General features: G+C 39.9%; 1 protein-coding gene and 6 non-coding genes across 7 annotated transcripts; all 7 read left to right on the forward strand.

Annotated features, from left to right (window-relative positions):
* The first annotated feature begins 1,809 nt into the window (after window positions 1-1,809).
* Window positions 1,810-1,881, forward strand: TRNAP-UGG (transfer RNA proline (anticodon UGG)). The gene has a single exon. It is a non-coding gene; the product is annotated as a tRNA-Pro (tRNA).
* A 1,835-nt stretch (window positions 1,882-3,716) lies between these two features.
* TRNAP-UGG (transfer RNA proline (anticodon UGG)) lies at window positions 3,717-3,788 on the forward strand. The gene has a single exon. It is a non-coding gene; the product is annotated as a tRNA-Pro (tRNA).
* A 1,837-nt stretch (window positions 3,789-5,625) lies between these two features.
* TRNAP-UGG (transfer RNA proline (anticodon UGG)) lies at window positions 5,626-5,697 on the forward strand. Its single transcript has one exon. It is a non-coding gene; the product is annotated as a tRNA-Pro (tRNA).
* A 1,835-nt stretch (window positions 5,698-7,532) lies between these two features.
* Window positions 7,533-7,605, forward strand: TRNAQ-UUG (transfer RNA glutamine (anticodon UUG)). The gene has a single exon. It is a non-coding gene; the product is annotated as a tRNA-Gln (tRNA).
* Window positions 7,606-9,442: 1,837 nt separating this feature from the next.
* On the forward strand, window positions 9,443-9,514 carry TRNAP-UGG (transfer RNA proline (anticodon UGG)). The gene has a single exon. It is a non-coding gene; the product is annotated as a tRNA-Pro (tRNA).
* A 1,837-nt stretch (window positions 9,515-11,351) lies between these two features.
* TRNAP-UGG (transfer RNA proline (anticodon UGG)) lies at window positions 11,352-11,423 on the forward strand. The gene has a single exon. It is a non-coding gene; the product is annotated as a tRNA-Pro (tRNA).
* A 4,206-nt stretch (window positions 11,424-15,629) lies between these two features.
* LOC102807809 (uncharacterized) lies at window positions 15,630-21,758 on the forward strand. Its single transcript, XM_085497491.1, has one exon. It carries the CDS (start codon window positions 15,630-15,632, stop codon window positions 21,756-21,758), a length of 6,129 nt encoding a protein of 2,042 aa, XP_085353617.1.
* The last annotated feature ends 35 nt before the right edge of the window (window positions 21,759-21,793 follow it).

A 21,793-nucleotide genomic window follows, 5' to 3' on the forward strand; every position in this document is an offset into this window, starting at 1 on the left:
TGCTCCAGATTCGATTGCATAAAAACAGCAATTTCGCAATCCTCAATTTAAAAATACCGAGATCAAATAATTATCGTCACCAATTTTATATGTAGACAGCATGTTTGTCTGACTCGTTGGTCTAGGGGCATGATACTCACTTACTGTGGCAGTGGTTCCGGGTTCCAACTCCTGGACGAGCCCTCATTATTTTACATATTGCAGTATGATGTTTGATTTTCAATTCTAGTCATGAAATTCGGATACAAGAACACTAATATAAACTGTCGCAATCATTCGCACTAGAGATTTTGCCACATGGGAACGTTCGAACCGCACAAGATCGCTACAACGCAATGGATAAATGCATGCAGTGCACTGCAGTAAATGCCGAGTGAAAAACAGCACTAACTTGTACTTGTTGCAACGCAATCATCATATTCGTGAGTACTAGTGCTTGGTACATTTTGTTTGACGAATAGTACGATAGTTTGTCTTTTCTTCGGGTTGTCGTGGTAGACATCGCGACTGTAAACGGCCAAGACACCGTTCAGGTTCCTTTGAATGTCACGAGCCCAAAGGTCGATGTCGTCGGTTGAAACAGCAAGGCTATGAGATGCGAATAACTGTACTTGCAAGCCAAATGTGAACAGAGTTATGTCACTCAATTCCACGACCCATTGTTTCATAGGGGTAATGATATTCTGCATTCTTGAGTGGCATTCAGCCAAGGATCGGAGCGCGATAAAAGGGCGACATTCCAAATATTACGTTAAAACGGAACGACCAATAGCGCCGCGTGTTAGAACTATCCACAGGTAAATGATATATTGTGAGTGCCATTCATTTGACTTACGTGGCCCATTACTGTAATTTATTTTTGATAAGTAGTCAACAAACTTATCAAAGTAGTAAAACTCTTTAGAACGTCCCTGGGTGGGCTCGAACCACCAACCTTTCGGTTAACAGCCGAACGCGCTAACCTATTGCGCCACAGAGACAACTACATTCTCGTATTTCCCTTTAATTTTTTTCAACTTCTGCACCACATCTCACTGTGTATTATTGGGATTTACGAAAATATTGTCACTTTCCAGATAATACTAATAATTCTACACGTGTTCATGTAAAAACAGGTGAAACTGTTATTAAGATTATTTTTATTTGTTGCGGATATGTTACTACATGCTAATGCAATTGTGTTGAAACCTGAAATACCGACAGTTTAGAAAAAAATCGATTTTTAAAACTTATAGCAGCGCCTGGTTTCGATCCAGGGACCTCTGGGTTATGGGCCCAGCACACTTCCGCTGCGCCACGCTGCTGCAGACATGATTGATAATTACATGCACTTTGATATTCTTTTTTTTCTCTGATGCAACCATCGGAAAGTCTGTACTTGTTACAACGCCATTATCATTTTCGTGAGTACATTTTTGTGCTTGATACATTTTGTTTGACGAATGGTACAATGACCGAATTTGTTAATGATCTTTTTTTTAAATTAACATCATGAAAAAATGAAAACTAGAAAAGCTGATAAACGGTATTATACCACTTCTTGTTATGTGACCCATTGTCCCAAACGTGTGTTTATTACTGTAACTCCGCACTTGGTCATTTACCTCTATGTAGATTAGTAAACGCTACCTTTAGGGTACAGGAGGTCTCTGGTTCAAATCCCGGATGAGCTAATATTCTATTGAACAAAGAATAATCGCTGCGCCAGATTCGACTTGCATAAGTACGACAATCTGTCAATCCATTTTTAAATCAGCGATTGAAGAATTATCGTCGAAGATTCCATATACTTATGTACCATTTATATCTGGCTCGTTGGTCTAGGGGTATGATTCTCGCTTTGGGTGCGAGAGGTCCCGGGTTCAAATCCCGGATGAGCCCATATTTTGCCAAACAAAGAATACTCGCTGCCCCAGATTCGATTGCATAAAAACAGCAATTTCGCAATCCTCAATTTCAAAATACCGAGATCAAATAATTATCGTCACCAATTTTATATGTAGACAGCATGTTTGTCTGACTCGTTGGTCTAGGGGCATGATACTCACTTACTGTGGCAGTGGTTCCGGGTTCCAACTCCTGGACGAGCCCTCATTTTTTTACATATTGCAGTATGATGTTTGATTTTCAATTCTAGTCATGAAATTCGGATACAAGAACACTAATATAAACTGTCGCAATCATTCGCACTAGAGATTTTGCCACATGGGAACGTTCGAACCGCACAAGATCGCTACAACGCAATGGATAAATGCATGCAGTGCACTGCAGTAAATGCCGAGTGAAAAACAACACTAACTTGTACTTGTTGCAACGCAATCATCATATTCGTGAGTACTAGTGCTTGGTACATTTTGTTTGACGAATAGTACGATAGTTTGTCTTTTCTTCGGGTTGTCGTGGTAGACATCGCGACTGTAAACGGCCAAGACACCGTTCAGGTTCCTTTGAATGTCACGAGCCCAAAGGTCGATGTCGTCGGTTGAAACAGCAAGGCTATGAGATGCGAATAACTGTACTTGCAAGCCAAATGTGAACAGAGTTATGTCACTCAATTCCACGACCCATTGTTTCATAGGGGTAATGATATTCTGCATTCTTGAGTGGCATTCAGCCAAGGATCGGAGCGCGATAAAAGGGCGACATTCCAAATATTACGTTAAAAGGGAACGACCAATAGCGCCGCGTGTTAGAACTATCCACAGGTAAATGATATATTGTGAGTGCCATTCATTTGACTTACGTGGCCCATTACTGTAATTTATTTTTGATAAGTAGTCAACAAACTTATCAAAGTAGTAAAACTCTTTAGAACGTCCCTGGGTGGGCTCGAACCACCAACCTTTCGGTTAACAGCCGAACGCGCTAACCTATTGCGCCACAGAGACAACTACATTCTCGTATTTCCCTTTAATTTTTTCAATTTCTGCACCACATCTCACTGTGTATTATTGGGATTTACGAAAATATTGTCACTTTCCAGATAATACTAATAATTCTACACGTGTTCATGTAAAAACAGGTGAAACTGTTATTAAGATTATTTTTATTTGTTGCGGATATGTTACTACATGCTAATGCAATTGTGTTGAAACCTGAAATACCGACAGTTTAGAAAAAATTCGATTTTCAAAACTTATAGCAGCGCCTGGTTTCGATCCAGGGACCTCTGGGTTATGGGCCCAGCACACTTCCGCTGCGCCACGCTGCTGCAGACATGATTGATAATTACATGCACTTTGATATTCTTTTTTTTCTCTGATGCAACCATCGGAAAGTCTGTACTTGTTACAACGCCATTATCATTTTCGTGAGTACATTTTTGTGCTTGATACATTTTGTTTGACGAATGGTACAATGACCGAATTTGTTAATGATCTTTTTTTTAAATTAACATCATGAAAAAATGAAAACTAGAAAAGCTGATAAACGGTATTATACCACTTCTTGTTATGTGACCCATTGTCCCAAACGTGTGTTTATTACTGTAACTCCGCACTTGGTCATTTACCTCTATGTAGATTAGTAAACGCTACCTTTAGGGTACAGGAGGTCTCTGGTTCAAATCCCGGATGAGCTAATATTCTATTGAACAAAGAATAATCGCTGCGCCAGATTCGGCTTGCATAAGTACGACAATCTGTCAATCCATTTTTAAATCAGCGATTGAAGAATTATCGTCGAAGATTCCATATACTTATGTACCATTTATATCTGGCTCGTTGGTCTAGGGGTATGATTCTCGCTTTGGGTGCGAGAGGTCCCGGGTTCAAATCCCGGACGATCCCATATTTTGCCAAACAAAGAATAATCGCTGCCCCAGATTCGATTGCACAAAAACAGCAATTTCACAATCCTCAATTTCAAAATACCGAGATCAAATAATTATCGTCACCAATTTTATATGTAGACAGCATGTTTGTCTGACTCGTTGGTCTAGGGGCATGATACTCACTTACTGTGGCAGTGGTTCCGGGTTCCAACTCCTGGACGAGCCCTCATTATTTTACATATTGCAGTATGATGTTTGATTTTCAATTCTAGTCATGAAATTCGGATACAAGAACACTAATATAAACTGTCGCAATCATTCGCACTAGAGATTTTGCCACATGGGAACGTTCGAACCGCACAAGATCGCTACAACGCAATGGATAAATGCATGCAGTGCACTGCAGTAAATGCCGAGTGAAAAACAACACAAACTTGTACTTGTTGCAACGCAATCATCATATTCGTGAGTACTAGTGCTTGGTACATTTTGTTTGACGAATAGTACGATAGTTTGTCTTTTCTTTGGGATGTCGTGGTAGACATCGCGACTGTAAACGGCCAAGACACCGTTCAGGTTCCTTTGAATGTCACGAGCCCAAAGGTCGATGTCGTCGGTTGAAACAGCAAGGCTATGAGATGCGAATAACTGTACTTGCAAGCCAAATGTGAACAGAGTTATGTCACTCAATTCCACGACCCATTGTTTCATTGGGGTAATGATATTCTGCATTCTTGAGTGGCATTCAGCCAAGGATCGGAGCGCGATAAAAGGGCGACATTCCAAATATTACGTTAAAACGGAACGACCAATAGCGCCGCGTGTTAGAACTATCCACAGGTAAATGATATATTGTGAGTGCCATTCATTTGATTTACGTGGCCCATTACTGTAATTTATTTTTGATAAGTAGTCAACAAACTTATCAAAGTAGTAAAACTCTTTAGAACGTCCCTGGGTGGGCTCGAACCACCAACCTTTCGGTTAACAGCCGAACGCGCTAACCTATTGCGCCACAGAGACAACTACATTCTCGTATTTCCCTTTAATTTTTTTCAACTTCTACACCACATCTCACTGTGTATTATTGGGATTTACGAAAATATTGTCACTTTCCAGATAATACTAATAATTCTACACGTGTTCATGTAAAAACAGGTGAAACTGTTATTAAGATTATTTTTATTTGTTGCGGATATGTTACTACATGCTAATGCAATTGTGTTGAAACCTGAAATACCGACAGTTTAGAAAAAATTCGATTTTTAAAACTTATAGCAGCGCCTGGTTTCGATCCAGGGACCTCTGGGTTATGGGCCCAGCACGCTTCCGCTGCGCCACGCTGCTGCAGACATGATTGGTAATTACATGCACTTTGATATTCTTTTTTTTCTCTGATGCAACCATCGGAAAGTCTGTACTTGTTACAACGCCATTATCATTTTCGTGAGTACATTTTTGTGCTTGATACATTTTGTTTGACGAATGGTACAATGACCGAATTTGTTAATGACCTTTTTTTTTAAATTAACATCATGAAAAAATGAAAACTAGAAAAGCTGATAAACGGTATTATACCACATCTTGTTATGTAACCCATTGTCCCAAACGTGTGTTTATTACTGTAACTCCGCACTTGGTCATTTACCTCTATGTAGATTAGTAAACGCTACCTTTAGGGTACAGGGGGTCTCTGGTTCAAATCCCGGATGAGCTAATATTCTATTGAACAAAGAATAATCGCTGCGCCAGATTCGGCTTGCATAAGTACGACAATCTGTCAATCCATTTTTAAATCAGCGATTGAAGAATTATCGTCGAAGATTCCATATACTTATGTACCATTTATATCTGGCTCGTTGGTCTAGGGGTATGATTCTCGCTTTGGGTGCGAGAGGTCCCGGGTTCAAATCCCGGACGAGCCCATATTTTGCCAAACAAAGAATAATCGCTGCCCCAGATTCGATTGCACAAAAACAGCAATTTCGCAATCCTCAAATTCAAAATACCGAGATCAAATAATTATCGTCACCAATTTTATATGTAGACAGCATGTTTGTCTGACTCGTTGGTCTAGGGGCATGATACTCACTTACTGTGGCAGTGGTTCCGGGTTCCAACTTCTGGACGAGCCCTCATTATTTTACATATTGCAGTATGATGTTTGATTTTCAATTCTAGTCATGAAATTCGGATACAAGAACACTAATATAAACTGTCGCAATCTTTCGCACTAGAGATTTTGCCACATGGGAACGTTCGAACCGCACAAGATTGCTACAACGCAATGGATAAATGCATGCAGTGCACTGCAGTAAATGCCGAGTGAAAAACAACACTAACTTGCACTTGTTGCAACGCAATCATCATATTCGTGAGTACTAGTGCTTGGTACATTTTGTTTGACGAATAGTACGATAGTTTGTCTTTTCTTCGGGTTGTCGTGGTAGACATCGCGACTGTAAACGGCCAAGACACCGTTCAGGTTCCTTTCAATGTCACGAGCCCAAAGGTCGATGTCGTCGGTTGAAACAGCAAGGCTATGAGATGCGAATAACTGTACTTGCAAGCCAAATGTGAACAGAGTTATGTCACTCAATTCCACGACCCATTGTTTCATTGGGGTAATGATATTCTGCATTCTTGAGTGGCATTCAGCCAAGGATCGGAGCGCGATAAAAGGGCGACATTCCAAATATTACGTTAAAACGGAACGACCAATAGCGCCGCGTGTTAGAACTATCCACAGGTAAATGATATATTGTGAGTGCCATTCATTTGATTTACGTGGCCCATTACTGTAATTTATTTTTGATAAGTAGTCAACAAACTTATCAAAGTAGTAAAACTCTTTAGAACGTCCCTGGGTGGGCTCGAACCACCAACCTTTCGGTTAACAGCCGAACGCGCTAACCTATTGCGCCACAGAGACAACTACATTCTCGTATTTCCCTTTAATTTTTTTCAACTTCTACACCACATCTCACTGTGTATTATTGGGATTTACGAAAATATTGTCACTTTCCAGATAATACTAATAATTCTACACGTGTTCATGTAAAAACAGGTGAAACTGTTATTAAGATTATTTTTATTTGTTGCGGATATGTTACTACATGCTAATGCAATTGTGTTGAAACCTGAAATACCGACAGTTTAGAAAAAATTCGATTTTTAAAACTTATAGCAGCGCCTGGTTTCGATCCAGGGACCTCTGGGTTATGGGCCCAGCACGCTTCCGCTGCGCCACGCTGCTGCAGACATGATTGATAATTACATGCACTTTGATATTCTTTTTTTTCTCTGATGCAACCATCGGAAAGTCTGTACTTGTTACAACGCCATTATCATTTTCGTGAGTACATTTTTGTGCTTGATACATTTTGTTTGACGAATGGTACAATGACCGAATTTGTTAATGATCTTATTTTAAATTAACATCATGAAAAAATGAAAACTAGAAAAGCTGATAAACGGTATTATACCACTTCTTGTTATGTGACCCATTGTCCCAAACGTGTGTTTATTACTGTAACTCCGCACTTGGTCATTTACCTCTATGTAGATTAGTAAACGCTACATTTAGTGTACAGGAGGTCTCTGGTTCAAATCCCGGATGAGCTAATATTCTATTGAACAAAGAATAATCGCTGCGCCAGATTCGGCTTGCATAAGTACGACAATCTGTCAATCCATTTTTAAATCAGCGATTGAAGAATTATCGTCGAAGATTCCATATACTTATGTACTATCTATATCTGGCTCGTTGGTCTAGGGGTATGATTCTCGCTTTTGGGTGCGAGAGGTCCCGGGTTCAAATCCCGGACGAGCCCATATTTTGCCAAACAAAGAATAATCGCTGCCCCAGATTCGATTGCACAAAAACAGCAATTTCACAATCCTCAATTTCAAAATACCGAGATCAAATAATTATCGTCACCAATTTTATATGTAGACAGCATGTTTGTCTGACTCGTTGGTCCAGGGGCATGATACTCACTTACTGTGGCAGTGGTTCCGGGTTCCAACTCCTGGACGAGCCCTCATTATTTTACATATTGCAGTATGATGTTTGATTTTCAATTCTAGTCATGAAATTCGGATACAAGAACACTAATATAAACTGTCGCAATCATTCGCACTAGAGATTTTGCCACATGGGAACGTTCGAACCGCACAAGATCGCTACAACGCAATGGATAAATGCATGCAGTGCACTGCAGTAAATGCCGAGTGAAAAACAACACTAACTTGTACTTGTTGCAACGCAATCATCATATTCGTGAGTACTAGTGCTTGGTACATTTTGTTTGACGAATAGTACGATAGTTTGTCTTTTCTTCGGGTTGTCGTGGTAGACATCGCGACTGTAAACGGCCAAGACACCGTTCAGGTTCCTTTCAATGTCACGAGCCCAAAGGTCGATGTCGTCGGTTGAAACAGCAAGGCTATGAGATGCGAATAACTGTACTTGCAAGCCAAATGTGAACAGAGTTATGTCACTCAATTCCACGACCCATTGTTTCATTGGGGTAATGATATTCTGCATTCTTGAGTGGCATTCAGCCAAGGATCGGAGCGCGATAAAAGGGCGACATTCCAAATATTACGTTAAAACGGAACGACCAATAGCGCCGCGTGTTAGAACTATCCACAGGTAAATGATATATTGTGAGTGCCATTCATTTGACTTACGTGGCCCATTACTGTAATTTATTTTTGATAAGTAGTCAACAAACTTATCAAAGTAGTAAAACTCTTTAGAACGTCCCTGGGTGGGCTCGAACCACCAACCTTTCGGTTAACAGCCGAACGCGCTAACCTATTGCGCCACAGAGACAACTACATTCTCGTATTTCCCTTTAATTTTTTTCAACTTCTGCACCACATCTCACTGTGTATTATTGGGATTTACGAAAATATTGTCACTTTCCAGATAATACTAATAATTCTACACGTGTTCATGTAAAAACAGGTGAAACTGTTATTAAGATTATTTTTATTTGTTGCGGATATGTTACTACATGCTAATGCAATTGTGTTGAAACCTGAAATACCGACAGTTTAGAAAAATATTTCGATTTTTAAAACTTATAGCAGCGCCTGTTTTCGATCCAGGGACCTCTGGGTTATGGGCCCAGCACGCTTCCGCTGCGCCACGCTGCTGCAGACATGATTGATAATTACATGCACTTTGATATTCTTTTTTTCTCTGATGCAACCATCGGAAAGTCTGTACTTGTTACAACGCCATTATCATTTTCGTGAGTACATTTTTGTGCTTGATACATTTTGTTTGACGAATGGTACAATGACCGAATTTGTTCATGACCTTTTTTTTAAATTAACATCATGAAAAAATGAAAACTAGAAAAGCTGATAAACGGTATTATACCACTTCTTGTTATGTAACCCATTGTCCCAAACATGTGTTTATTACTGTAACTCCGCAATTGGTCATTTACCTCTATGTAGATTAGTAAACGCTACCTTTAGGGTACAGGAGGTCTCTGGTTCAAATCCCGGATGAGCTAATATTCTATTGAACAAAGAATAATCGCTGTGCCAGATTCGGCTTGCATAAGTACGACAATCTGTCAATCCATTTTTAAATCAGCGATTGAAGAATTATCGTCGAAGATTCCATATACTTATGTACCATTTATATCTGGCTCGTTGGTCTAGGGGTATGATTCTCGCTTTGGGTGCGAGAGGTCCCGGGTTCAAATCCCGGACGAGCCCATATTTTGCCAAACAAAGAATAATCGCTGCCCCAGATTCGATTTCATAAAAACAGCAATTTCGCAATCCTCAATTTCAAAATACCGAGATCAAATAATTATCGTCACCAATTTTATATGTAGACAGCATGTTTGTTTGACTCGTTGGTCTAGGGGCATGATACTCACTTACTGTGGCAGTGGTTCCGGGTTCCAACTCCTGGAAGAGCCCTCATTTTTTTACATATTGCAGTATGATGTTTGATTTTCAATTCTAGTCATGAAATTCGGATACAAGAACACTAATATAAACTGTCGCAATCATTCGCACTAGAGATTTTGCCACATGGGAACGTTCGAACCGCACAAGATCGCTACAACGCAATGGATAAATGCATGCAGTGCACTGCAGTAAATGCCGAGTGAAAAACAACAATAACTTGTACTTGTTGCAACGCAATCATCATATTCGTGAGTACTAGTGCTTGGTACATTTTGTTTGACGAATAGTACGATAGTTTGTCTTTTCTTCGGGTTGTCGTGGTAGACATCGCGACTGTAAACGGCCAAGACACCGTTCAGGTTCCTTTGAATGTCACGAGCCCAAAGGTCGATGTCGTTGGTTGAAACAGCAAGGCTATGAGATGCGAATAACTGTACTTGCAAGCCAAATGTGAACAGAGTTATGTCACTCAATTCCACGACCCATTGTTTCATTGGGGTAATGATATTCTGCATTCTTGAGTGGCATTCAGCCAAGGATCGGAGCGCGATAAAAGGGCGACATTCCAAATATTACGTTAAAACGGAACGACCAATAGCGCCGCGTGTTAGAACTATCCACAGGTAAATGATATATTGTGAGTGCCATTCATTTGACTTACGTGGCCCATTACTGTAATTTATTTTTGATAAGTAGTCAACAAACTTATCAAAGTAGTGAAACTTTTTAGAACGTCCCTGGGTGGGCTCGAACCACCAACCTTTCGGTTAACAGCCAAACGCGCTAACCTATTGCGCCACAGAGACAACTACATTCTCGTATTTCCCTTTAATTTTTTTCAACTTCTGCACCACATCTCACTGTGTATTATTGGGATTTACGAAAATATTGTCACTTTCCAGATAATACTAATAATTCTACACGTGTTCATGTAAAAACAGGTGAAACTGTTATTAAGATTATTTTTATTTGTTGCGGATATGTTACTACATGCTAATGCAATTGTGTTGAAACCTGAAATACCGACAGTTTAGAAAAAATTCGATTTTTAAAACTTATAGCAGCGCCTGGTTTCGATCCAGGGACCTCTGGGTTATGGGCCCAGCACGCTTCCGCTGCGCCACGCTGCTGCAGACATGATTGGTAATTACATGCACTTTGATATTCTTTTTTTTCTCTGATGCAACCATCGGAAAGTCTGTACTTGTTACAACGCCATTATCATTTTCGTGAGTACATTTTTGTGCTTGATACATTTTGTTTGACGAATGGTACAATGACCGAATTTGTTAATGACCTTTTTTTTTAAATTAACATCATGAAAAAATGAAAACTAGAAAAGCTGATAAACGGTATTATACCACATCTTGTTATGTAACCCATTGTCCCAAACGTGTGTTTATTACTGTAACTCCGCACTTGGTCATTTACCTCTATGTAGATTAGTAAACGCTACCTTTAGGGTACAGGAGGTCTCTGGTTCAAATCCCGGATGAGCTAATATTCTATTGAACAAAGAATAATCGCTGCGCCAGATTCGGCTTGCATAAGTACGACAATCTGTCAATCCATTTTTAAATCAGCGATTGAAGAATTATCGTCGAAGATTCCATATACTTATGTACCATTTATATCTGGCTCGTTGGTCTAGGGGTATGATTCTCGCTTTGGGTGCGAGAGGTCCCGGGTTCAAATCCCGGACCAGCCCATATTTTGCCAAACAAAGAATAATCGCTGCCCCAGATTCGATTGCATAAAAACAGCAATTTCGCAATCCTCAATTTCAAAATACCGAGATCAAATAATTATCGTCACCAATTTTATATATAGACAGCATGTTTGTCTGACTCGTTGGGTTAGGGGCATGATACTCACTTACCGTGGCAATGATTCCGGGTTCCCACTCCTGGACGAGCCCTCATTTTTTTTACATATTGCAGTATGATATTTGATTTTCAATTCTATTCATGAAATTCGGATACAAGAACACTAATATAAACTGTCGCAATCATTCGCACTAGAGATTTTGCCACATGGGAACTTTCGAACCGCACAAGATCGCTACAACGCAATGGATAAATGCATGCAGTGCACTGCTGTAAATGCCGAGTGAAAAACAACAATAACTTGTACTTGTTGCAACGCAATCATCATATTCGTGAGTACTAGTGCTTGGTACATTTTGTTTGACGAATAGTACGATAGTTTGTCTTTTCTTCGGGTTGTCGTGGTAGACATCGCGACTGTAAACGGCCAAGACACCGTTCAGGTTCCTTTGAATGTCACGAGCCCAAAGGTCGATGTCGTCGGTTGAAACAGCAAGGCTATGAGATGCGAATAACTGTACTTGCAAGCCAAATGTGAACAGAGTTATGTCACTCAATTCCACGACCCATTGTTTCATTGGGGTAATGATATTCTGCATTCTTGAGTGGCATTCAGCCAAGGATCGGAGCGCGATAAAAGGGCGACATTCCAAATATTACGTTAAAACGGAACGACCAATAGCGCCGCGTGTTAGAACTATCCACAGGTAAATGATATATTGTGAATGCCATTCATTTGACTTACGTGGCCCATTACTGTAATTTATTTTTGATAAGTCGTCAACAAACTATCTGTAATTAGCGAAAATAACCATTTACTAAATAAAATCATGATATTTTTGGCAAATGTTTTATATCGTTATATACACGATCGAAAGGTGAATATATTGGTCATGTCTCGATTGACAATTTCGCTTCTTCGATTACAATAAGCTTGAAAATAGTAATTCTTTGACTTGGAAAGCCCAACATTTACGGTTGTTTTCAGCTTGTCATTATATTGAAAAAGGTAACAAAAGGTAACGACGTGCATTTTTATAATTTTCCACCATTTTATATATTCGCCGTGAATGACGCTGACAATATAGAAAAAAAATAAAGAGTTGAAGAATAGAAATGATGGAAAGCAAAACGGCAATTATTTTGTTCTTTAGTTTTCAGCTGGATTTTTTTCACGATGATGCTACAGTAGCTGTATTATTGGCGATCCGCTCCGCTAGGATTGCCCTTATAATCACTTTTGTCGTTTTGTGTGTGTGTGTCTGTGTGTGTACATTTCCAGTGTTTTCACGTATGATTTCTTCTGTGATTTTTTTGGCTTGGCCGATTTCTTTCAAACTTGGCAGGTAGGTCACACCTCCACCCTAGTTATAAGGAAAAATCTGAAAAAAAATTTTGGCCCACCGTTGCCATAGCAACAGCCAAAAAACTGATTTTTGGATAGCTTCGCGCCAAATGTATCTCCTCCTACAAATTTGGGATAAAACACTTCAGACATAGCTCATTCTACTCAGCTTGAGTGTGGGCACAAAGTTACCATTTGAATTTTTGATATCTGTTTTCATTACCGAGAAATTTGACCCCAAAGTTGGGGTAACTTTTCACCAGCAACGGCTCGGCTCGTTTTTGTTCATACTTCACAGGTAGGTCGTGTTGTCACTAATTGGAAAAAAATCCTGGCCCACCACTGCCATTGCAACATCCAAAAACTGATTTTTGAATATTTTCGCCCAAATGTATTACCTCCTACCAGTTTTGTACACAGTCAGCTGGCATCGGTGTCGCTGGGTGTATATGATAAAGGGAAGTTGTGCAACCAAATTTGCCGAGTTCGCAGTTTTTCGCCAATAAAAAAATAACTAAGACAACAACTCACGGTTTTTCAGCATTTTTGTAATAAAGACATTATTCTCTATCAATAGTCCGCCCAAAACAGGAACATTTCTACTAATTCTTGTGTTTTTTCCACGTTTTTCGAAAAACCTGCGATTAGGCTGCGAAAGTAGAACATTCCGGAGGGGGCGAAACGGAAGAGCCAAATTTAACGCGTAAAAATAGAACGCGTATTTTGACCTCTATGCGGTCGTTGCCAAAGAGCCCCGCGTCCATCGCAGTACGGTCAGTCACGAAAATTGATGAATAAATTAATACACATAAAATATGAATCACGGGCTAATTCAATGGTCACCGAACACTCCACTACTAAACAATCTGTGGCAAGATAGTAGCGTACTGTATATTTGACCCAGATTTGACAAGCGTGGTACAGTTTTTTGCGCGTGTCCGTAATAACGCGCACAAAAGATTTGGGAAGGAGTCTTTTATTTGCTGGCATTCTTGACTTTTGACACCAAATTTATCTCCTCCTACAAATTTGGGATAAAACACTTCAGACATAGCTCATTCTACTCAGCTTGAGTGTGGGCACAAAGTTACCATTTGAATTTTTGATATCTGTTTTCATTACCGAGAAATTTGACCCTAAAGTTGGGGTAACTTTTCACCAGCAACGGCTTTTAACTCCTCTGTGATTGTTTCGGCTCGGCCGGTTTTGTTCATACTTCACAGGTAGGTCGTGCCGTCACTAATTGGAAAACAATCCTGGCCCACCATTGCCATTGCAACATCCAAAAACTGATTTTTGAATACTTTCGCCCCAAATGTATTACCTCCTACTGTGGCTGCCGCCCTCTATTGGCAGATTTGAAATGTTCTTTCTTAGAATGTTGGAAGAGCCTCGCGAAACAAACAGATCGAATAGCTTCACCTTCGCGGTGGTGTGCCATTACGCATAGAAAATAGTTCCTTTTTGTTTCATGAATTTTATGCATTTGTAGACTCCTTGTTGTGTTTGGGGTCTTTTATTGATAGTAATAATTATTTTGTGTTGTATTTTGAATACTTTTACTCATTACTTATTTGATCTTTCTAAGTGACTTGCCCTATTGTATCCATTCGCCTTTTTGCCGTTTGTTGATACATACTAGACATGAAAGCTGTTTTCTGTTATGTCACTGTGAATTTCGGATACTTTCGATTATCCCAAGGCTTTACAGGTCGCCAATGAGGTAAATATGTGCCCATAATGTATCCGTTGCATTTACACTATTTTTGCCTTCTTTTTGTTCAAGATTTATCTTGTTATCAAGTTTTTTAGATGTTTTGAGTAGATCGGAAAAACGATCATTTGTTACTATTATTCGACATACCTAGCATATCGTTACTATAAATTTAATTGTGTTGCTACGTTATTGTTATTTGTATTTATCTGTATTTTTCAGTTTTTACGGAGCTTAAGATTGTGAATACGATGTTCATGAATGTGCTTGGTCTTACATTACGGATCGTTCGCTGTATAGTGTTAAGCAGACCTGCACTGTTGCTTGAATAAATCACATCTCCAGTATACGAAACTCTTGTAGACTTGTCACTTTAAAGTAAAGCTCTTGGTGATACAGTAAAAACTCAGATCTTTGTGGCGTGTCTCCAAGCTGTGTTGAAGACGTTTGATGCCTTTCCAGGAAACCCCACTGTAGTTATTCACTGGTGCTGTGCATTACTGCTGTTCAAGTCAACATTAAGCTGAAGTTGTCAAGAGCAGATGAATTCAAGACCGATGTTGGAAAGCTGGTAACTGCCTGAACATTCCATAAAGAACATACATACAATAGCTGACAGTGTTGTGCGAAAAACTGAACATTTAATTCGAACACTATATAATCCATTCTGATTGAATTTATATTTGATATTTTATTTATTTGTTTGCATGCTTTTTAATGGTTGCTGTATGTACGGTTACATTTGTGCACATATTGAACCTCGCCAATAATTTATCCTAATTTTGTCACAGTGGCATAATTTTTCACACATGTATTTACTGCTGTCATACTCCCTGCTGCACAACTATGAGTCTGCATTGTTTAATCTTGTAGTTTTCACATTGTTTAGATTTACCTGTTTGTGGTTGTGAGACTTTCTCTGAGCTTATTGACACGGACATTTTTTTATAAGAGTGTAGGTAGTTTTACACACTCCTTCCATTTTCATTTGTGACAATCACAAAAACGTTGACGTGTGTTATCGTGACAATGGATTGTGATACAGCGCCCTCAACGTCGGATATTGAAGGTAAGCGAGAAGAGGCAGTGTTGGTTGGTACAGATCAGGCTAATAGTAAAGGTAAGACTGAATCTGAGTCTTTATTAAGTTTACGTAGATCAGAGAGAGTACCTAAGCTCACTGAGAAGGCGAGAGAAGGTAAGTTACAAGATCTTGAAAATTTATTTTGGCAAACCCATGATCGGCTGTTGTCGCGTGTTCCGCATCGTGAGCGATTGATGGATGAATCAATTGAATCGCTCAACACACTGATTGACGTGATAGAGGAAGAGCGCAATAAAATTATTAAATTACATAATCAAATTAGAGATCTGTCAAGCACTCCACGAAAAGATATTTTGATGGCCATTGATCGAGTAAATGCCTATGTGGATCAGACAGTTCTTCGTGCACAACGTGTAATAAAACGAGCTGAAATTTCGAGTATGGTGTCCATTGGTTCTCTGTGGTCATCTAGTTCTAAATCAGTCATTTCACATTGCTCACGGTCTTCTAAGCACTCAAAAGAAACAAATTCATCATCATTACGCAGGGCTTCCGCTGTTAAAGCAGCTGCCCTTCAAGCTGAGTTGGAAGCCAGAGAAGAAGAGGCTATTCAAGAGGAAGAGTTAAAGGTACTAGAGCTTGAGGAGAGTAAGCGAAGGGTTGCAGCTGAAGCAGAAATGCAGCGCAGGTTAAGAGAGCTCGATAGACAAAAAGTAGTAAGAGAGCTTCGTATTGAAAAGGCCAAGTTAGCTGTATATGAAAGGGAAGATTTATTTGAAAATTTTCCAGTTAAAAGAGAACCCAAGTTAGTGCCACCTGCGATGGTAGATACACATAGTACAGGAACACCAATGGTGATAATGGAGCCACATAGCCCTCCTGTAGTTGAACAATCAAATAATGATAAACACAAATGCCAACCAGTATTATCTCAGGAGTATTGCCCAACTACAGTGCAGAATGACCTTAGAGCACTGACTGAGAGCTTGAAAGCATCAGTGTCACTGAGTCGACTACCAGCACCAGAACCGTTGGTATTCACAGGAGACCCATTAGCATATCCAGATTGGATTACTTCATTTTCTACTTTAATCGAATCACGTGGTATCCCGCCTGTTGAAAGGATTCATTACCTGAAAAGGTACTTAGGTGGCTCTGCCAGAGAAGCGGTAGAGGGATGCTTCCTACTCAGAAGTGAAAGTGCATATGATGAAGCCAAAGCCACTCTTGAAGAAAGATATGGAAATTCTTTCACATTGACCGAGGCCTTCAGAGATAAGATTGACTCATGGCCAAAGATTTCTGGCAAAGATTCCAAAGCCTTGCGACGGTTTGCTGACTTTCTAAAGCAGTGTCTCATAGCCATGAGAGTCACAACAGGTATGGAAGTGTTAAATGATGTTCGAGAAAATAGAAAAATGCTTCAGAAACTACCAGATTGGCTTATAAATAGATGGAGTCGTATTGTTGCAAAGACAAAGAAATGCACAGGTATATACCCCTCATTTAAATCATTTGTTTCTTTCCTGCAGGAGGAAGCAGAAATTGCATGTGACCCGTGCATTTCTGTGGAATCTCTGAAATCTACCCTGCAGAAAGACAGAGATACATCTCAACGCTACACACCCAGAAACGGCAGGCCTGGAGGTTGCACTCTATCAACCATAGCAAAGCCAGAAAAAGATGACCAGTCCTGTATTTTCTGTAAGAAGGGTGGACATAGTATTCAAGAATGCTATACTTTTACAGCTAAGACCATGTCAGAGAAACAAGATTTCATCAAAAAGGGTGGTTATTGTTTTGGTTGTCTGCATTCTGGTCATGTGTCTAGGAAATGTCCAAATCGAAGTATATGCAAGAAGTGCAGTAAGAGACATCCCACTAGCTTGCATAGTGAAGAAAGAATAAACATAACCAAAGTACCAAGATCATCTCACAGTGAAACTACGGAACCCAACAGAACAATAGATCAAGATCTCAAAGAAAGGACCAATATACATGTGAAAGATGCTGGTTGTCATGGCATAGTTCGCAAGCGTGACAAATCACTTTCATCCATGATTGTGCCTGTATGGATCTCCAGCAAAGAAGATCCTAGTGAAGAGATGTTAGTATATGCACTACTTGATACACAGTCTGATACTACATTTGTATTGAATCATGCAGCAGAGCAGCTCAAAACAAAGTCAGATCCAGTTAGTCTTCGTTTAACAACCATGACTTCAAGTGATCGTGTTATTCCCTGCAGAAAGTATCCCAATCTCAGTGTTCGTGGATTTGATTCTGATGTAATGGTTACACTACCAACTGCATACTCGTTAGAGTACATTCCAGTCAACAAATCGCATATACCAACTCCTGAGATTACAGAAAAATGGCCTCATCTCCACCAAATCGCTCATAGGATACATCCCATACAGAAGTGTGAAGTAGGTCTATTAATCGGTTATGATTGTCCCCAAGCCATTGCACCTCGTAACTGCATCACAGGAGTGGGAAATCAACCATTCGCCATAGAAACAGACCTGGGATGGAGCATAGTTGGGCAGATGACACAGGCAGAAGAGAGTGAAAATATTTTCGGTGTTTCCCATAGAATACTTACCAAGGTAATACCAGACAACTTGGTACTCAGCATTAATGGTACTGGGGATGTACATAACTCTTATGAAAAGCAGTATACACCATCAGAGATTTGCTATGCTTTCAAGACTTCAACAAAAGAACAGATTGTCAGTCCTTTGGATGTAGTGAAGTTACTTGAATCTGACTTTAATGAAACCAGAACTGATGAAGTGTTTATGTCTCAGGAAGATTTCCGGTTCATGAAGATTATTGAGAATGGTATTCACAAGGGAGATGATGGGCTTTATACAATGCCACTCCCGTTTAAACATGATAAACCTAAATTGCCAGACAACAAGATTATGGCAGAGAATCGCTTGCAGTACCTTCGGCGTCGATTTAAGAGTGATCCTAAGTACTTAAATGACTATAAAGTGTTCATGCAGAGCATCATTTCAGCGGGCGATGCAGAATTAGTTGAGAAACAAGAAGAAGAAGTTGGACATGTCTGGTACATACCTCACCATGGAGTCTACCACCCCAAAAAACCTGGTAAAATACGTGTTGTATTTGACTGTAGTGCCAGATACAAAGGAACAAGCCTAAATGACCATTTATTGCAAGGTCCAGACCAAATAAATTCTCTTGTTGGTGTTCTTTGTCGCTTCCGGAAAGAGAAGATTGCTATCATGTGTGATATCGAGAGAATGTTCCATAGATTCAGAGTAGCAGAGCAGGATAGAGATTTTCTTCGATTTCTTTGGTGGAAGAATGACGATATAGATTCTGACCCAGTTGTATACAAGATGAGAGTACATCTCTTTGGTGCAGTGTCTTCACCGGGGTGTGCGAATTATGGTCTTAAACGTATAGCTAAAGATAATCAACAGTATGGTAGTGATGTAGTCTACTTCGTTAACAGGAATTTTTATGTAGATGATGGCCTGCAAAGTGTTGAATCAGTGTCTAAAGCTGTTAAACTCATTCAAGATGTTCGTGATCTTTGTGCAGAAGGGAATCTTCGTCTGCACAAATTTGTTTCCAATAGCAGGGATACTATGGAATCGATACCTATCTCAGAGCAAGCACAAGGCATCAAGGACTTAGATCTTTCTTCCAGTGACCTACCAGTAGAAAGAGCCCTCGGTGTTGAATGGTGTGGAGAATCAGATTCCTTTCAGTTTAGACCAGCCATTAGAAATCATTCCCCTATCCTGTCAACTGTAGCTTCGATATTTGATCCACTTGGATTTCTTGCACCACTTGTCTTGTGTGGTAAATGTATTTTACAGGAGATGTGCAAGAAGGGTATGGAATGGGATGAACCCCTACCAGATAATCTTAGTACAAAATGGGAATCATGGCTTTCTGAAATTCCTAAGTTGGCTGATCTCAAAATCAGGAGATGCTACAAACCAGAAGGTTTTGAAGACTTGAAGAAAGTTGAGCTGCACCATTTTTCAGATGCTAGTCTTACAGGATATGGACAATGTTCCTATCTGAGATTAGTTGATGTTCATAGTAACATACATTGCTCCCTTGTCTTAGGAAAAGCAAGAGTCACTCCTCTGAAACCAGTGACTGTTCCCAGGTTGGAACTTCAAGCTGCAGTTACTTCCATTAAAGTCAGCAACTTCCTAAACAAAGAATTAGACTATGAAAACATAGAAAATTTTTACTGGACAGACTCAAAGGTAGTACTTGGTTATATTGGAAATGATGCACGTCGCTTCCATATATATGTGGCGAATCGCATACAGAGAATTAAAGATGCTTCTGTAGCTGAGCAATGGCACTACATTCCCAGTGCAGAAAACCCTGCAGATCATGCATCCCGTGGCCTAGATGTGGCAGGCTTGCAGAAGTCAAACTGGTTCACCGGTCCAGCCTTTTTATGGAATGAAGAACTACCATCTTTTGGCAATATGAACATAGATCTACAAGAAGATGATCCGGAACTGAAAACTGCAAAGGTGTTGGCTACTACCGTAGTTACTTCATCAATGCTGCATCATTTGGAGTGCTTCTCAGACTGGTCCAAGGCAGTAACTGCAATTGCTGTATTACATCAATACATTTCCAGGAAGCTTAGGCAGACTACTATTTCACCACAAGAAGCTAGACAGAAAGCAGTGATGACCATCATAAAGTGGGCACAACAAGATGCATTCGCTGAAGAAATAGAAGACTTAAATCGTCATGCCAATTCAAACGATGTATTATCTGTGAAAAGAAACAGCTGTCTAATTTCATTAAGTCCTTATTTAGACGATCAACAAGTACTGAGAGTAGGTGGACGATTGAAGAGATCTACCATGCCTGACCATGTTAAACATCCCATTATTCTTCCTAAGAAGAATCATGTGTCGTCTATGATTATTGGATGGTGTCATAGAAAGGTGGCCCACCAAGGCAGAGGAATGACCGTGAATAGTATAAGATCAAGTGGATTTTGGATTCTGAACTGTAGTTCAGCAGTTGCATCGTACATATTCAGATGTGTCCTGTGTCGAAAACTTAGAGGAAAGGCCAACACACAAAGAATGGCAGATCTTCCCAAGGATCGTTTAGAGCCAGCTCCACCATTCACATACTGTGGAATGGATTGTTTCGGCCCATTCATCATTAAGGAACGTCGATGTAAAGTGAAACGATATGGTGTAATTTTTACTTGTTTGGCCCTTCGTGCTGTTCACATAGAAACTATAGAAGAAATGTCTACTGATGCATTCATTAATAGCTTACGTTCATTCATTGCTATCAGAGGTCCTGTAAGACATATACGATGTGACAGGGGATCTAACTTCATTGGTGCCAAAAATGAGCTTTATCGTGAAATGCAGGCACTAGATAAAGACACAATCCAAGACACATTGCAGAGTGTTCAATGTGAGTTCATATTCAATTCTCCAGCCTCTAGCCACATGGGAGGTGTCTGGGAACGCCAGATTAGGTCAGTAAGGAATGTGCTTGCAGGAATCCTTGAGCAAGCTAAAGCCAGGCTGAATACTTCGTCTCTCAGAACATTCTTATATGAATCTATGGCCATTGTCAATAGCCGGCCTTTGACAACAGAGCACTTGAATGATCCTATGGGACCGACTCCACTTTCTCCTAATCAGCTCCTGACAATGAAATCTGATGTTGTTGCACCACCTCCAGGTAATTTTGTGAAAGAGGATCTATATGCTCGTAAACGATGGCGCACAGTTCAGTACCTAAGCAATTTATTCTGGACAAGATGGCGAAAGGAGTATTTGATAAATCTCCAGTCCAGGCAGAAATGGCAAACGATGAAAAGAAACATACAGGTAGGTGACATTGTACTTCTTCAAGAAGAAGACACCATTAGATCTCATTGGAGATTAGCAAAGGTAATAGAAACCATTAATGACAAAGATGGACTTGTACGACGGGTCAAGATTCTTATGGGTGACCCAAACTTAACCAAACGAGGTAAGAGAATGACTAATTGCTCTATTCTAGAGAGACCTATCCATAAACTTGTTCTACTTGTAGAAAACAATTCTGAAGACCACCACCCCTGATGTAGCCCTGATGGGTGGGAGCAGTATAGAGTACA

Source organism: Saccoglossus kowalevskii, chromosome 3 (assembly GCF_978046115.1).
Source record: "Saccoglossus kowalevskii chromosome 3, keSacKowa6.1, whole genome shotgun sequence".
Lineage (NCBI taxonomy): Eukaryota > Metazoa > Hemichordata > Enteropneusta > Harrimaniidae > Saccoglossus > Saccoglossus kowalevskii.